At 43.5% G+C, this 15,094-nt stretch overlaps 1 protein-coding gene across 3 annotated transcripts in view; it reads left to right on the forward strand.

Moving 5' to 3' along the window:
• Positions 1 to 15,094, forward strand: part of NELL1 (neural EGFL like 1) — a 422,689-nt gene that overhangs the window by 181,259 nt on the left and 226,336 nt on the right. For 2 of the 3 annotated variants that reach the window (XM_039535559.1, XM_039535561.1), the window contains exon 13: positions 11,964 to 12,089. The exons of the other annotated variant lie outside the window; for it this stretch is intronic. In XM_039535559.1, coding sequence (XP_039391493.1) covers positions 11,964 to 12,089 — 126 coding nt within the window. The remainder of the gene's footprint in view (positions 1 to 11,963; positions 12,090 to 15,094) is intronic. 3 annotated transcript variants of the gene reach the window in all.

Here is a 15,094-nt window from a genome sequence, read left to right on the forward strand (position 1 = left end):
CTAGAGTCCCTTTAGATTCTTTCAAGGCTTTTGTATCATTCATTTATTTATTATGTTTTATTTTTGTCACAGTCTGTGGTGAGTAGCCATTTGGAGCATCCAAATAGACTGACAGAATGCTAGTAGAAATAAGTAGGTTTTGAGGCAGAATTTGAAGATGAAAGGCTGTGGAGAAATGAGTCTCTCTGAGGCATGGGGTGCAGTGGATCTGTGTGAAAAGAACGCACAGTTGTGAGAGAAGGAGACTAACGGCGCTGAAATCAAGAGAAACTGGCAGAGGATGGAGTGACTAGGAACAGTTAGAAATGAGAGGCAAGATATAAGAAGGGCCGAGTGATCGAGAACATTGAAGATGAGGAATGAATATGATAAGAAGCCAGTGGAGCAAGAATACTCTGATATCTGGGGTGGGGTTTTTAAGGTTGTTTGGGACTCCAGGATACCTCTGATGTTCCATTATTTAGAATATTTTACTTTTGTGGTATCACCAAGCTTTCAGCATACATTAAGATCTGCTGTGGGCCTTTCAGGAGCTTACCAGTGAGACTGTTAGTCCTGCTGGCAGAAAAAAGTCCTAGGTCATTTAGACGGGAGATTAACATGAGTGTGGACAAGGGCAAGGTTACAGCATATGTCTTATAAACAACCCATACCCCTTTTTCATGTTCCACATAACAGGCTGCATCCATTGCTAGTGGCAGGTGTCAGAGAAGAGAAATTTTGGAGTTGGGAAGAGGAGTTGTGGGATGTGCTCTCCTTCAAAGTGTTTGCAGTTTAAGATGAAATTTGGCACAATGTGATCCCAAATAAGAAAGCAAATAGGTTTTGAGAGGATTTTTTTAATGGCAGCATTTGATTCTGAAATTAAGCCTGGCAAGTAGAAAGATCCTGCATGGATTTCCAAAGATATTGCTTATTGTTGTGCTGGAACACTTTTTTTATTTTATTTATTTATTTTGGTAAATAAATGTTACTGCCTTCCATTAGATAAGCACTGGAATCTCAAACAACTAGTGATGACGTTAACCCTGTCTAAGAAGGTTATTTTAAAATGCATGCAATTACCAGTGGGTCATTTGAATTGTTTTGCCTGCAAGGTTATTCTGACAGGCTGCATATTTGTATTACACCTAGCAGCCTCAAAGATAGGGGTAAAAAAACCCACATTATTTCATTAGGGAACCAGGCATCGAAAAAGGAAGATCTGGACAGTCTTTTTTTTTTTTAAATTGCTAATGTTTTTACAATACGATGGGGCAGTCTGAGCAATCAGGTGGAAGACTCACCTCAGTGATTAGACTGTTGATGGGAGCTGGTTTGCATATCAATATATACAGAGGGTCATATTCTGTATCTGCTTACTTAGGTGCGTATAGGATTAACACGGTGAAAATAATTAGTCAAATTCATCCCTAGGGAAAATAGACACAACTCCCTTTGCAGTAACAGGAGTTGCACTCATTTATTAAAGATGAAGTTGGCTTGATATGACTCAAAGCAGCAGAGAAGCTGAACAAAGTACATCACTGTAAGCTGTGTATAATATATATTTGTGGCAATATGTCTCCACAGTGGAACTCTGAGAGGGGAAGTGGGTTCATTCACTGTAAAGATCCACATGGCCAAACCACATGTAGGAGAGGAGCAGCTGGCTACATGAGCTAATTTGCTCCCAAACCCAGCATTAGGCACTACCATGGCTATTTGGGTTCCATAGCTCCACAACACATTGGGGCTGAGGATTCATTCCTAGAGTCCCACTATGTTTCAGCACATCTGCAGGTGAGGAAAAACTCTTTTAGAGCAAGTGTTGATTTTTCCAGCGTACAGCTAATATTGTTTTAGAGCTAGAAATGTGCCGGGGTACATACTCAATATGTTAATTTATCTTGCTTTCTTTCATCTTGGAGCAGGCTTGGTTTTTCAGGGCTTACTTCTGAATTCATTTGCCTTCCCTATTATATGGCATACTTACCTAAAATGGCTTTCCCTCAACTTTTAACTGAATTGAATGTGTTTACCTGATGTACATTTAATAACTCAGTAGTATTAAAATGTGTATATATATTTAATTATTTTTATAGTAATAACATTTCATTTCCCTTGACCCTCTAATTTTCTCCTGACTCCTTGTCCCCCACCATAGATGTTGATGTCAAGGAGGGCTGCACAAGGATAAAGTCATTCATGGTGATATTTTCCAGCATTTAAAAAAAATTAGGAATGATTAGACAGCAACTCTTCAACACTGACGCTGATAGGGGACTGTGCTATGCTGACCACCTGGAAAATAGAGGGCCAGATCCTCTGCTGGTGTAAATTAAGGCAGCCCCAGAGAGGTCAATGGATCTATGCTGATTTGCACCAGACAGGGATCTGCCCCAGAGTAGTGCTTCTCTTTCCATTTTTATTATTAACATCACCTTTCTGAGTACATGAATCCTATTTTAGAGACAGAGGAACTATGAATCCTATGTGGGCTGCTATATTGTCCTGAGCATTGCACTAAGGAGCAATACCCTCGTTCTCCTTATGAAACCAAACTATACCCTATAATTCAGTGATCCTCACTGAAAACCTCTGGCCCAAATGTGTCTTTGTTATTGTAGAGAACCAGCTTATGCAGATGGAAGTTGGTGATATGTGAAGGATCATTATGTTGTGTCAAGTTTCATTTTAAAGACCATATGTAGACCTTTTTTAAAGGAAAACAAACTACTTCACCAGCCTAGAGAGAAACATAAATAATGTATTTTTTATCACCTCAAAAGACCACCAGAAGATGAGCTCTGATATTTCAAATACGACAAGCAATCTATACTCATGAATCACAATGAGTTCTATTACACCCATGCTGATGCATACCACTGTGTGGTTTATGGATGCTACTCTAACAATGATAAGTAAAACACCAAAGCTTTTTGTCATGAATATCTAGTCCTACACAAGACTATGCCAAAAATTGTGGGCTAAGTAAATGACCCTACCATTACTCCTCAGACTTTGTCCCCACTGTTGCCAACTTGTGACTTCTGATCACTACCCCCTGAAAAAGCAACAGGCTTAAAAGTACTACAAGGGCAGTGGAGAATATAAAGAACTGAAAGTTGTAGCCCATTTTTTTTAGTGGTTATTATTTTTTATTTCCAATTAATTCTCATTTAAAGATCTGGGGGATTGTGGAGTTCTAGTCTCTGAATCAGGCACAACAGAACTAAGGTTATTAAGGTCAGTATCTGGTTGGGGAACCCATTGCACAATGAAGTAAAGGTTTAACAACTTTTATTAACACAATTAGTAAAGACACAAAAGCTCCAAACCTCATAAAAAGATAGCAAAAATGCAGCATTAAGGTGATGTCTCATACCATTCCTCATGTATTTACTTGTATACTTACATACTGACACCCTTCTTTGGGGATCTGGTGCCAAGAGACTAAGAAACTGCTCTGTCCTTGGCATGCCAAATGATGGTCCAGGTCCAGATCAGTTGATGACAACTTCCTGGTACAAGTGCTGGAGGAACTGACTAGGGGCTGTGCTCCTCTTGACCTGCTGCTTACAAACCGAGAAGAAGGTGATCAGGAATGGTCAACATGGATTCACCAAGGGCAAGTCATGCCTGACCAACCTGATTGCCTTCTATGATGAGATAACTGGCACTGTGGATATGGGGAAAGCAGTGGATGTGATATATCTTGACTTTAGCAAAGCTTTTGATATGGTCTCCCACAGTATTCTTGCCAGCAAGTTAAAGAAGTATGGATTGGATGGATGGACTATAAGGTGGATAGAAAGCTGGCTAGATTGTCGGGTTCAACGGGTAGTGATCAATGGCTCGATGTCTAGTTGGCAGCCGGTACCAAGCGGAGTGCCCCAGGGGTCGGTCCTGGGGTCGGTTTTGTTCAACATCTTTATTAATGTTCTGGATGATGGGATTAATTGCACTCTCAGTAAGTTCACAGATGACGCTACGCTGGGGGGAGAGGTAGAGATGTTACCTAGGGAGGTGGTGGAAAATCCCTCCTTAGAGGTTGTGAAGGCCTGGCTTGACAAAGCCCTGGCTGGGATGATTTATTGGGTTTTGGTCCTGCTTTGAGCAGGGGATTGAACTAGATGACCTCCTGAGGTGTCTTCCAATGCTAATATTCTATGAGTCTATTATCCCATGGCCCACTCCCCCATCTTAGATGATGGTCTGGCCTATTATAGGGCCTAGAGCCTATCAAGAACATTAATTGCAAATGTCTATCCTCCCTTGTCCATATCTAACTTCCTCACCCTAATAATGTTGGAGTTTCTCTAGCCTATAGATTAGTATATTAATAATGTCAACTAATTATCATATACATCAATTTGTTACTGAGGCAAGTTCATGGTTAAGCATTTGCCAACATTTTATTCTAAAATATCCAAGCCTAGCATCAGTTCAGTGTTCTTATGATTACTTGGTATCATCATGCACAAACTCCCCACTTAAGCTGTCCCCTGTTCTCCAACACTCAGGGTAACTGTTGGGCCATTTACCTGGTCAGGAGTTCAATGGCCTCAAAGTTTTATGCTAACTGTTTAGTTAGTGTCTTATGAGATACAGGCCTGACTAAAATAAAATGCTAAAGCTAGCTTTATGGGCTACAAGGGGCAATATGGAATATAAGAGGAAAAGGCACAAAATGAGATTGAGGATGGGCCTATGTGAGTGGCAAAAGAGGGGAGAGGGCTTCGTCTCACTCATTACACCTCTTTTGCCAGGCCCAGGCCCAGACTCAGATGTTGTCTTTTCACTACCTGAGCATAAGGACTGCTGCTGCAAACTAGAAATCAAATTGACTTTTGAAGTTCTTAGTCTCCTTTATGAGTTTTAATAGGCTCAATGTGCCACATAGATATTTTTCTTGGGGTTGTAAATTTCCTTTTAACCACTGGTAACTTGGAAGTAGACTAATCTATTTATTTCTTGGGGGGGATTCTTAGTATTTTTCTTATAGTGAATCAAAAGGACAATTAATTTCTCCATCAACATTTTCCAAAACCCCCATTTTTATTTTTTTGGGTCATTGTCCAAAGACTTCCTTAATGAAGGTAGAGACAAGTATGGGGGTAATTTTCAGGTGAATTGGTTTCTGTTTTGATGTTCTTGTGTTTTTTCAGGCATCTTTCTCTTCCCTCTTATACCAGAAAATTAGTAGACATGCAAGAGCAAAATCCCTCAAAGCTAGGAGCCAAAAGCCTGTTAAAAAAAGGTGGCAAGTCCCAGGTGTATGTCTCAGGTGGCCCTAGCATGCACTGGTGTGATAAGTAGACATTGGGGGATTTTTCTTGGCATTTGCCTTTTGTATCCTGCTGCTTTAGACATTTTTATACATTTTATCAAGAGGCTCAGCATCAGAAACAAGAAGAATGAGGATAGCTGGCTAGCTCAAGGTGTTTGTAAGGGGATGTGGAGTCCTTTGCTTCCAGGCCATTATTTCAAATTCAGCCCAGGTTGGTAGTGATCAAAACTCAGTACCAACTAACAGCTGTTTGGTGGCCAATATGAAATGATTTAGTTAGTGGTCCCAGTCTAGTTCCTCGTGGACAGCTGTCCAATAGCATAGAAACCACGAGCACAATTGCCATGTTTGTTGCAACTCACAGCACAAAGCTTAGGGACTGTATCAGCATGGAAACGGAACTGCTTTTTCACCCTTATAGGTTCCTTCAGACCAGAGCTGTGGCATGTGGTAGGAGGGCTCTGGGGAAGCATGCAGTGTTGCTGTCTGATCTGTACCTATGCAGTGGAGATAAAAAGAGACTTCAGTCTCCAGTGCTGCTGTCAATTCAGTTTCTTGGGCATGGACATTCAATAAAATAACTTGTAAGGAAAATGTAATAAGAAAAAATGGGTCTGAGTCTCCTTTCACTTACAGTGACATACATAAATCAAGAGTAAATCTTCTGAAGTCAATAGAGTTGCTTCAGAGAAAACTGGTGTTAGTGAGAGAGAAATCAGTCCCAATCAGAAAAAAAAAGCTGTTCAGTCCTAAAGTAGAAGTAGCTTATATTTTGGGGGGAAAGATTGCCTCTAAGGCCTGGTCTACACTAGGACTTTAATTCGAATTTAGCAGCGTTAATTCGAATTAACCGCGCACCCGTCCACACCAGGAAGCCATTTAATTCGACCTAGAGGGCTCTTTAGTTCGAATTCGGTACTCCACCCCGACGAGGGGAGTAGCGCTAAATTCGACATGGCTATGTCGAATTAGGCTAGGTGTGGATGCAAATCGAACTTACTAGCTCCGGGAGCTATCCCACACTGCACCACTCTGTTGACGCTCTGGACAGCAGTCCGAGCTTGGATGCTCTGACCAGCCACACAGGAAAAGTCCCGGGAAAATTTGAATTCCTTTTCCTGTCTGGACAGTTAGAATCTCATTTCGTGGTTGGACATCGGGGCGAGCTCAGCAGCACCGGCAGCAATGCAGAGCTCTCCAGCAGAGGAGTTCATGTAATCTCTGAATAGAAAGAGGGCCCCAGCATAGACTGACCGGGAAGTCTTGGATCTGATCGGTGTGTAGAGCGAGGAGTCTGTGCTTTCAGAGCTGCGCTCCAAAAAACGGAATGCAAAGACCTACGAGAAGGTCTCCAAAGCCATGAGAGACAGAGGATACAGGCGGGATGCAACGCAGCGCCGCGTGAAAATCAAGGACCCCAGACAAGGCTACCAAAAAATCAAAGCGGCAAATGGACGCTACGGAGCCTGCCACCACTGCCCCACCAGTGACCATGGACTCTGACGATGGGACAGTGTCGACGGACAGTTCCTTGGCGATGTTCACGGACGGGGAAGATGAGGAAGGGTTTGTGGAGGACGAGGCAGGCAACAGCGCTTACAACGCTGGTTTCCCTGACAGCCAGGATCTCTTCATCACCGTCACGGAGATCCCCTACCAACCCTCCCCGGCCGTTAACCCAGACCCTGAATCAGGGGAAGGAGCAGTCGGTAAGTGCTTTAAACATGTAAACTTTTATTCTTAATATAACAGGAATCTGAAGTATGTGAAAAGGAGGTCTCTATATATATATATGGGGATAGAACAGAAATCCTCCTGGGAGATCTCCATGAAGCTCTCCTGGAGGTAATCGAAAAGCCTCCACAGGAGGTTCCTGGGGAGAACTGCCTTATTGGGTGCTCCGTGGCAGCACACTTTTCCGCGCCAGGCTTTCATGAGGTACTCAGGGAGCATTGCCTCCCCGAGCACGGCTGCACAGGGCCCTGGTTTGTGCTGGCTTTCACGCAGCATGCGCTCTCTGTCTCCTTCAGTGACCGTCCTCAGGGTGATCTCGCTCGGAGACTCCTGCATCTAATTAGGGGAATTACTGTAATGTTACGCCTGGTCCAAAGTATTTTTAAAAAATCTCCGGACAGACGGCGTAGCAGAGACTCAGCACGCTGCTGCGTGACAAGCGTAACGGAAAGCCAAAGAATCAAATGGACGCTCATTGAGGGAGGGGGGACTGAGGACGCAAGGTATCCCACAGTTCCTGCAGTCTCCGAAAAGCATTTGCATTCTTGGCTGAGCTCCCAATACCTGTACGGTCAAACACATTGTCCGCGGCGGTTAAGGGTATAGCTTGTCAATGTACAACCACCCCCCACCCCCAGAAGGAAAAGGGAAAAAAAAACATCTCCTGACTCTTGTAAATGTCACCCTATGCGTACTGAATGCTGCTGGTAGACGCGATGCTGCGGCACTGCACTGTAGCATCCTCCCCCCCACCTTATGGGTGGCTGACGGTGCAATATGACTGATATCCGTCGTCGTCATCATCAGCCTTGCTGTAGATGGTGTAGTGCAATATGACTGGTACCTGTCCTCGTCATCAGCCCATAAGGAGATGGCCTGCTAACCGTCTTCATCATAGCAACAGGGGGCTGAGCTCCATCAGCCCCCGCCCTTCATGTGTAAAGAAAAGATTCTGTAATGCCTGGACTGTCATAGCAGCAGGATGCTGTTTTCCTCTCCCACACACTGCTTAATGTCCTGTCTGGACAATCATAGCAGCTGGAGGCTGCCTTCCCCTTATTTCATTTCAGTAACAAGTCACTGTTTCTTATTCCTGCATTCTGTATTACTTCAGCACACAAATCAGGGGACACTGCAACGGTAGTCCAGGAAGGCTGGGGGAGGAGGGAAGCAACAGGTGGGGTTGTTGCAGGAGCACCCCCTGTGAATGCCATGCAGCTCATCATTCCTGAATAATCTGACACGGAACGGCTGTGCTCTCTGGTTCTGTGAAACACTGGATCTCTACTACACTAGCCCCATATTCTATGCAGGAATTATTCTATTTTTAGATACCATAAAGGAGGGATTGACTCGGGGAGTCATTCCCAGTTTTGTCTTTTGCGCCCCCGGCTGATCTCGGCCAGGGGGACCTATGACAGCAGCAGAAGGTATAATGCAATACGACTGGTAACCATCATCACCTTGCCAATTTACAATGGCATGGTAGATGGTACAGTATGGCTGATAACCATCTCTGCTGTCATGCAAAAGCAAATGAATACTGCTGTGTAGCGCTGCTGAATCGCCTCTGTCCGCGGCATCTAGTACACATACGGTGACAGTGACAAAAGGCAAAACTGGCTCCATGGTTGCCACGCTATGGTGTCTGCCAGGGCAATCCAGGGAAAACGGACTCAAAATGATTGTCTGGCGTTGCTTTCCTGGAGGAAGGAATGACTGACTACATTTACCCAGAACCACCTGCGACAATGAAATTTGCACCATCAGGCACTGGGATCTCAACCCAGAAGTGCAAGGGTCGGGGGACACTGTGATGGGGTAGAACAGGGGCAGAGTTTATGCTTTCAGGATTGCCTGCAGCAGGAGTGCGCATGAGATAGGTGCTCTGCATGGTGTTGTTCACAGACACAGACTAGACTGTGTTCATTGTTCGCAAAAATGTATCTTTGCAAGGAATTCATTCCCTTTCTCCCATCACACAGCTTCGACTCTCTCCAGACCTGCCACAGCATCCCCCTCACAGAGGCTGGCAAAGATTAGGCGGCGAAAGAAAAAGACACGGGACAAGATGATCGCTGAAGTTATGGGGTGCTCCCGAGCCGAGGCGGACCAGCAGAACCAGTGGAGGGAGACCCTCTCTCTGTACCAGCGCTCACACAACGAACGGGAGAAGAGGTGGCATGAGGAAGACAAGCAGGCGACTCAAACACTGCTTGGACTAATGAGGGAGCAAACGGACACGCTCCAGCGCCTTGTGGATGTTCTGCAGAACCGCAGCCAGGAGGACAGAGCCCCCCCGTAGTCTATCTGCAACCGCCCTCCCCCGCCACAAAGTCCCATACCTCCCGTCACCCAAAGTAACCAGAAGGAGTGGTGCCAGGGGCCGTGTAAACTGTCACTGCACCCCAGCAGAGTGTTCAAGTACCCAAAAGCTCTCATACCCTAATTTTTGAGAATTCCTTCCCTTCCTGACTCACCCTAGCCCCAATCCCAGTTTCATCCCCTGACTGGTTAATTATTAAAAATACTTTGCTGTTAATTACTGTTTCCGTCATGCTTTTTTACACAATGCTGTGTTTGAAGGGGTGGGTGGGTGGGTGGGGAAGGGGGTAGAGTATTGCATAGGACAGTCACCTTTAGCAGAGTACAGAGATGGGGGCAGGATCAGCAGCAGGTCCCACACACAGTGCAGTCAGTAGGCACCCTGGTCGGTATGGGAGGTGGTTTGCAGGTTCTGTGTGGGTGGGGGGGTACGTGACTTTGTAGCGGGGGAGGGGAGTTACAGATCTCATGCAACGGTCCCTGTCCTGGACCACAGAGCCACGCAGCAGAGGAATCTGTATCTGTCCTCCCCCGCCGCAAGGCCACATAGACCCCGCACACAGAGTCCCAAAAAGGAGGGATGGCAGACTCCGTTGAAACAACCAGTCCGGCACTGCGGATCGCTCTGGGAGCAGGAGCCTGTCATTCCTCAAGTTTAGAGGTGGTCTTTACATCACCGCACACCCTACCCAGCACAGTCTGCGTGCCAGTTTCAACCCTTTAACTTAAAGTCATCAATAAAGAAACCTTTGTAAAGTCACAGTGGACCATCTGTTTTATTTTTAAACGTGTGTTGGAAGTGGGGGAAGCGGGGTGGACGGGGTATGTAACTGCAGATGCTAGTCAACAGTAACTTGGTAAAGAAACAGGGGCAGGTTCAGCTTCTCTGTAAAGAAATTGAACAGTCACAGGTCACGCTGCTCGCTGGTACTTGAAGAGTTCCTTGTCGCTGTGCAAGGCGCCTGCACAGAGCTTCACGAGTCAGGGCATTAGCGGGTAGGCTGGGTCCCCGAGGATCACTATAGGCATCTGCACATCCCCAAGAGTTATTTTGTGGTCCGGGAAGAAACTACCTTCCTGCAGGCGTCTAAACAGACGAGATTTCCTGAAAACACGCGCGTCATGAACCTTGTCCGGCCACCCGACGTTGATGTTGGTAAAACGTCCCCCATGGTCCACCAGTGCTCGCAGCACCATTGAAAAGTAGCCCGATTTCTCAGCAGCTGACTGTGGAAGAGGTGGACGATAAGGTGCGAGGAGTTGACAACGGCTATAACTGCAGCGGGCTCCGTGCTCGCAGTGCTGTGGCGCCCGCGCTGTCACTGAGCAGAAAAGTGCACGAACAGATTGCCCGCAGGCACTTTCGGGGAGGGAGGGAGGGCATGATTGACGGTTCAATGATGACAGTTACCCAAAACCACCCTCGACACATTTTTTCCCCCAGCATGCATTGGGGAGAAATCCCAGAATTCCAATGGGCAGCGGGGAGTGCGGGAACTGTGGGATAGCTTTCCACAGTGCACCGCTTTCAAAGTCGACGCTTGCCCCGTTACTGTGGACTCACACAGTCGAATTAGTGTATTTAGTGTGGATACACAAATTCGACTTCATAAGGTCGATTCCACAAATTCGACTTAAGTTGATTCGAAATAGTCTTGTAGTGTAGACATACCCTAAGTGAACTCTACAATATTTAGTTAATGGCAGTTTTCGTCCCCTTTCTCAGGCAACAAAAAAATTGTTTTGAGTTGTGGCCTTGCAAGAGATACTGTGATCCACTAATAACAAACAGGGTTGCAGGGCCAGGTCCTGGGCCCTGCTAAATCTGCTTTGTCCCACTGGGATGATGCAAAGCAGATAAAAAGCTGTTTTAAGTGGCCATGTGAGATTCCTACTTGTGTAGGAGGATTTTTCAGTGGCACAGAGGTGAAGTAACTGGCCCAGTTCTACCTACCTTCTTGTAGTCCACAGCGTAGGGTTGTGTCTAGGGAATGGAGAGATGACCTGAAGTATGGTTGTGCTATAGTGATCCTAGGCTCCTGGAAGGACCCCTTGGTAGCTGTTACAGCTTGTGCAAATTAGGAACTTGCAAAATCAGAGCACCTTTTTGCTGCATAGCAAACACTGCTATTTCATATCTGTCCAGCACTACTCCTGACTGATACACAAAGTATCATTGTAGATGGAGCTACTGCGTCTTCATATTCTAGCTTCTTTATGGGGGCAGAATTAAAGTTGTCTGGGTGTATTGTTTGGGAAGCAGTCCCTGAACTATTCATCTCCTGATTTCTTTTAGTTTGTGATTATTTTTGTTGTAATGCTAACATCGTCTAAGAAAATATGGGGGAGGACATTAATTCAGTATTTCCTGGTTTTCCAGCATTTAACTTTGGAGTCTGGAAGTGTACAGTACAGAGACATTATTGTGTTTCAGCAGCCTTAACTCCACCTTAAGAAAGATTTTGCTAGTAAATTTATGCTAGTAGATTAATATTAGAGTTTAAGACTTTTTTTGAGGTTCTTCTGGGGCTTATAATTGGAATTTATCTTCTCTTATTTCAGAATTGAGTCATTGTGAGCATTTAACTGTGTGCAATTGACTGTGTTTGTGCTGGTTCTTTTCCCCCCTCAGATATTGATGAGTGCGCTGCTAAGATGCATTATTGTCATGCCAATACAGTGTGTGTTAACCTGCCTGGATCATATCGTTGTGACTGTGTCCCAGGATACACCCGTGTGGATGATTTTTCATGTACAGGTAAGCTTTTTAAGTCTTTGTAAGAGCACAGTGGTATCCTATTTCTTGTGTACTGACCAATTCGCTAACAAATCTCCCCTCTGGAATACAAATTATAGTTGGCCCTGAGCAGGGGTGCAAGTGGGTGAGAATGCACAAGGAGCCTTCATTCCTTTGCACACTTTTAGGAGACAGATACAGAATGACCCAAAGTGCTCAGGCACTGTTCATGGTTAACACCATCAATTTAGGAGGTCTACCTGGGAGGAATGAAGGTGGCAGTATGGCATCTGTCCATCTTACCTCTGCATTGCATGTTCAGTGGAACTGACTGAATGTAGGGGAAGCTCATACTGCATCCAGTTTCTAGCCTTGAAGGGTGTCATGATGTTACTCCACACACCTATCACTTCACTAAGGCTGAGAATTATCCATCCCATGCTTCAGACAGTGCAATGTTTTTTTGGGGTGGGGAGAGGAGAGAGGACTCCACATGTTTGAGGGGAAGAAGGAAATGTTTCTCTAGCAGTTCTTTGGAGTTGCTCAATGGTTTGAAACACCAGAAATAATCATGGAGGAGATGAATTAATGAACAGAGTCAAGGAGAGGTGGTCAAAGATGTTAAGCTGTAGGTGAATTGTATAGGTCATACCATATGAATGCTGATTAAACCTTTATTCCACACCACACAATCCTGTATTCTGTAGAGGTTTCGTTTGCTGCAGATAAACTAATCAAACATGTTAGAGAGTTTGACAGTTTTACTGAGATTAAATTTTGTATCCTTCTGCTGTAAAACCAGTGGCCTTAGTTGCCATGAGTCCAACACTACAGGGCCCAAAGGAAGAAGAAAATTATAATCACTATAACAAATAAAATGACCTAAAATATTTTTAGTATACATAAAAATAGCATGATATCTCAGATATTCTGGGACAGAAAGATGTAATAATATCAGTTTAACACATAGATATCACTATAGATGTAGTAATATGTGTGTCCATATCTTTATAATGCCCTTAAGCATTTGTTTGTCTGACTGTCTGGAAAATGTTAGTGTTAATGCCGGGAGTTTCTTATTTCTACTGTTTCTAGGTCTATGACAGAGATTACTCAAGGGTAGAGAACAAATACAATAGTTTTATACATTGAAGTAGATACATTTTTAATAACTGTCAGCAAAATCAGTCCTTAAAAGTCTTGGGGGATCTTGGATGACTCTTATTTCCATGTACACATCTGAAAGAGGCTTCACTGACTATCAGAAAAATTATTTCTCCAGAATGTGAGAAAATCTCTTGAAAAGTGCTCTGTCCTATCCATACCTGAAATGATAACCTCTTTCAATTAGAGCCCTCAATCAAGGTTGTGTTCAGAACTATTCAGACACATTTACTGTAATAGAAATAAGAAAACTTAACACAACCCCAGGTTTTGATATTATATTGGGCAGTCTGTTCTCTCAAGTAGAAAGATGGCCAAGAAATGTTCAATATGAGAGTGGTTATTCAGGGTAGAAATCATGCTATAATGTATACATTATCCTTAGGGAAAGTCATAGACACTGTCTATTTCATGATGACAGCACGTGTTATCATATAGCTTGTAGAAGCTTTGGAAAAGTCCTCCTCACTTCTTGAGAGAGGATGATGCTAAACAATTCACATTCAACAGACTTTTTTTTTTTTCAGACAGTTGTGTGTCTCTAAAGCCCTTTCTCTGCCTTGTAAGTAAGCCCTGAGTTCTCATTGATCTTTTACAAACTATCATGCAGGAAAAATGTCAGCCATTGAATTTTGTAGGGTGCTTTCTTCTGACCTTGTACACCAAATAGGGTAATCATTTTTATAATGATGGTAAACCTTTTTGATAGTCTGACACTAGCTTTCTAATCCCCTAATAATCCTTTCATTCCAGAAAAACAGTGTCATTAGACATGGAAATGATTTAAAAACAGAGTATTTGTGATTTACAGCAAAAGTGTGGAGTAATAAGACAAGTGCTTGACCGTAATGGGCGAACAATCATTTACTGCATAGACACACACAAATCTCTGTATAAGTAAGAAATAATGGAACGAGTGAGATAACAAATATCCCATGCAGTTTTCATTACCTTGCTAAAACCATTTATTTTTTGGCATCATGAGTAGGAGTATTGAAAGGGAGCATGCATTCCACGTAGTTTAGGAGAAGCTTGGTTGAATTGGTAGTTCATAATTAGAAATAATAGCTAGTTAAAATTATAAATGTATTTAAATTAAGTAATTGCGCAATGGAAGAAATATTCCTTTCTTAGTTTTTGCCTTATATGAATGTAGCTTAGAAAATAAATGTAGCAAGTACTTAGCTTATGCCTCCACTTGTTGCTACTGATGTCTTTACAAGCAACATTGAATGCAGCAATTACTCAGCTATCTAATGTATTACTAGTTACTGAGTCAAAGTAAATGGGAAGCTCTGGTTTTGGTGAATTATGTATTTTGGAACCAATCCTGAGAGCCTTGCTTATGTGAGTATTCAGATTATTTCAATGGTACCACTTATGTGTAAGGCAAGCAAGCAAGCTTGGTCTCTTTAGACCCAGAGACTTATCAATATAAACCTTCCTGGGTTTCATATTTTATTTTTCAAGATATGGGAACAGTGCTGTGTTTATTTTGTATAATACTGAGCTAAAAGCAGAAGTTCTAGTGAACGGAGTAAGTAGCATCCTTCTTCTGGAATAACTGGCGAAGGGCCCAATTGTGCAAGGTACAGTGAGCTTTCAACTGCTACTGAAGTTATTGGGCCAGATTCGGTGAAGTCCAGAGGACCATCAATTCCCATTGATATCAATGGGAGTTGAAGGCACTGACTACCTCAGAGGAAGTGCTCAGAACATCACAAGATGTACATTAACGATTAAGACATGAAGCTGTATATTTAAAATGATAAACTGAATGCAAGTGATGATTCTCAAACACTACATTCAGTTTTAAAATGATATACTGTAGATTGGAGTCACTAAACAGCCTTAGATCTCAT

This window comes from Mauremys reevesii, linkage group 4 (assembly GCF_016161935.1).
Source record: "Mauremys reevesii isolate NIE-2019 linkage group 4, ASM1616193v1, whole genome shotgun sequence".
NCBI lineage: Eukaryota > Metazoa > Chordata > Testudines > Geoemydidae > Mauremys > Mauremys reevesii.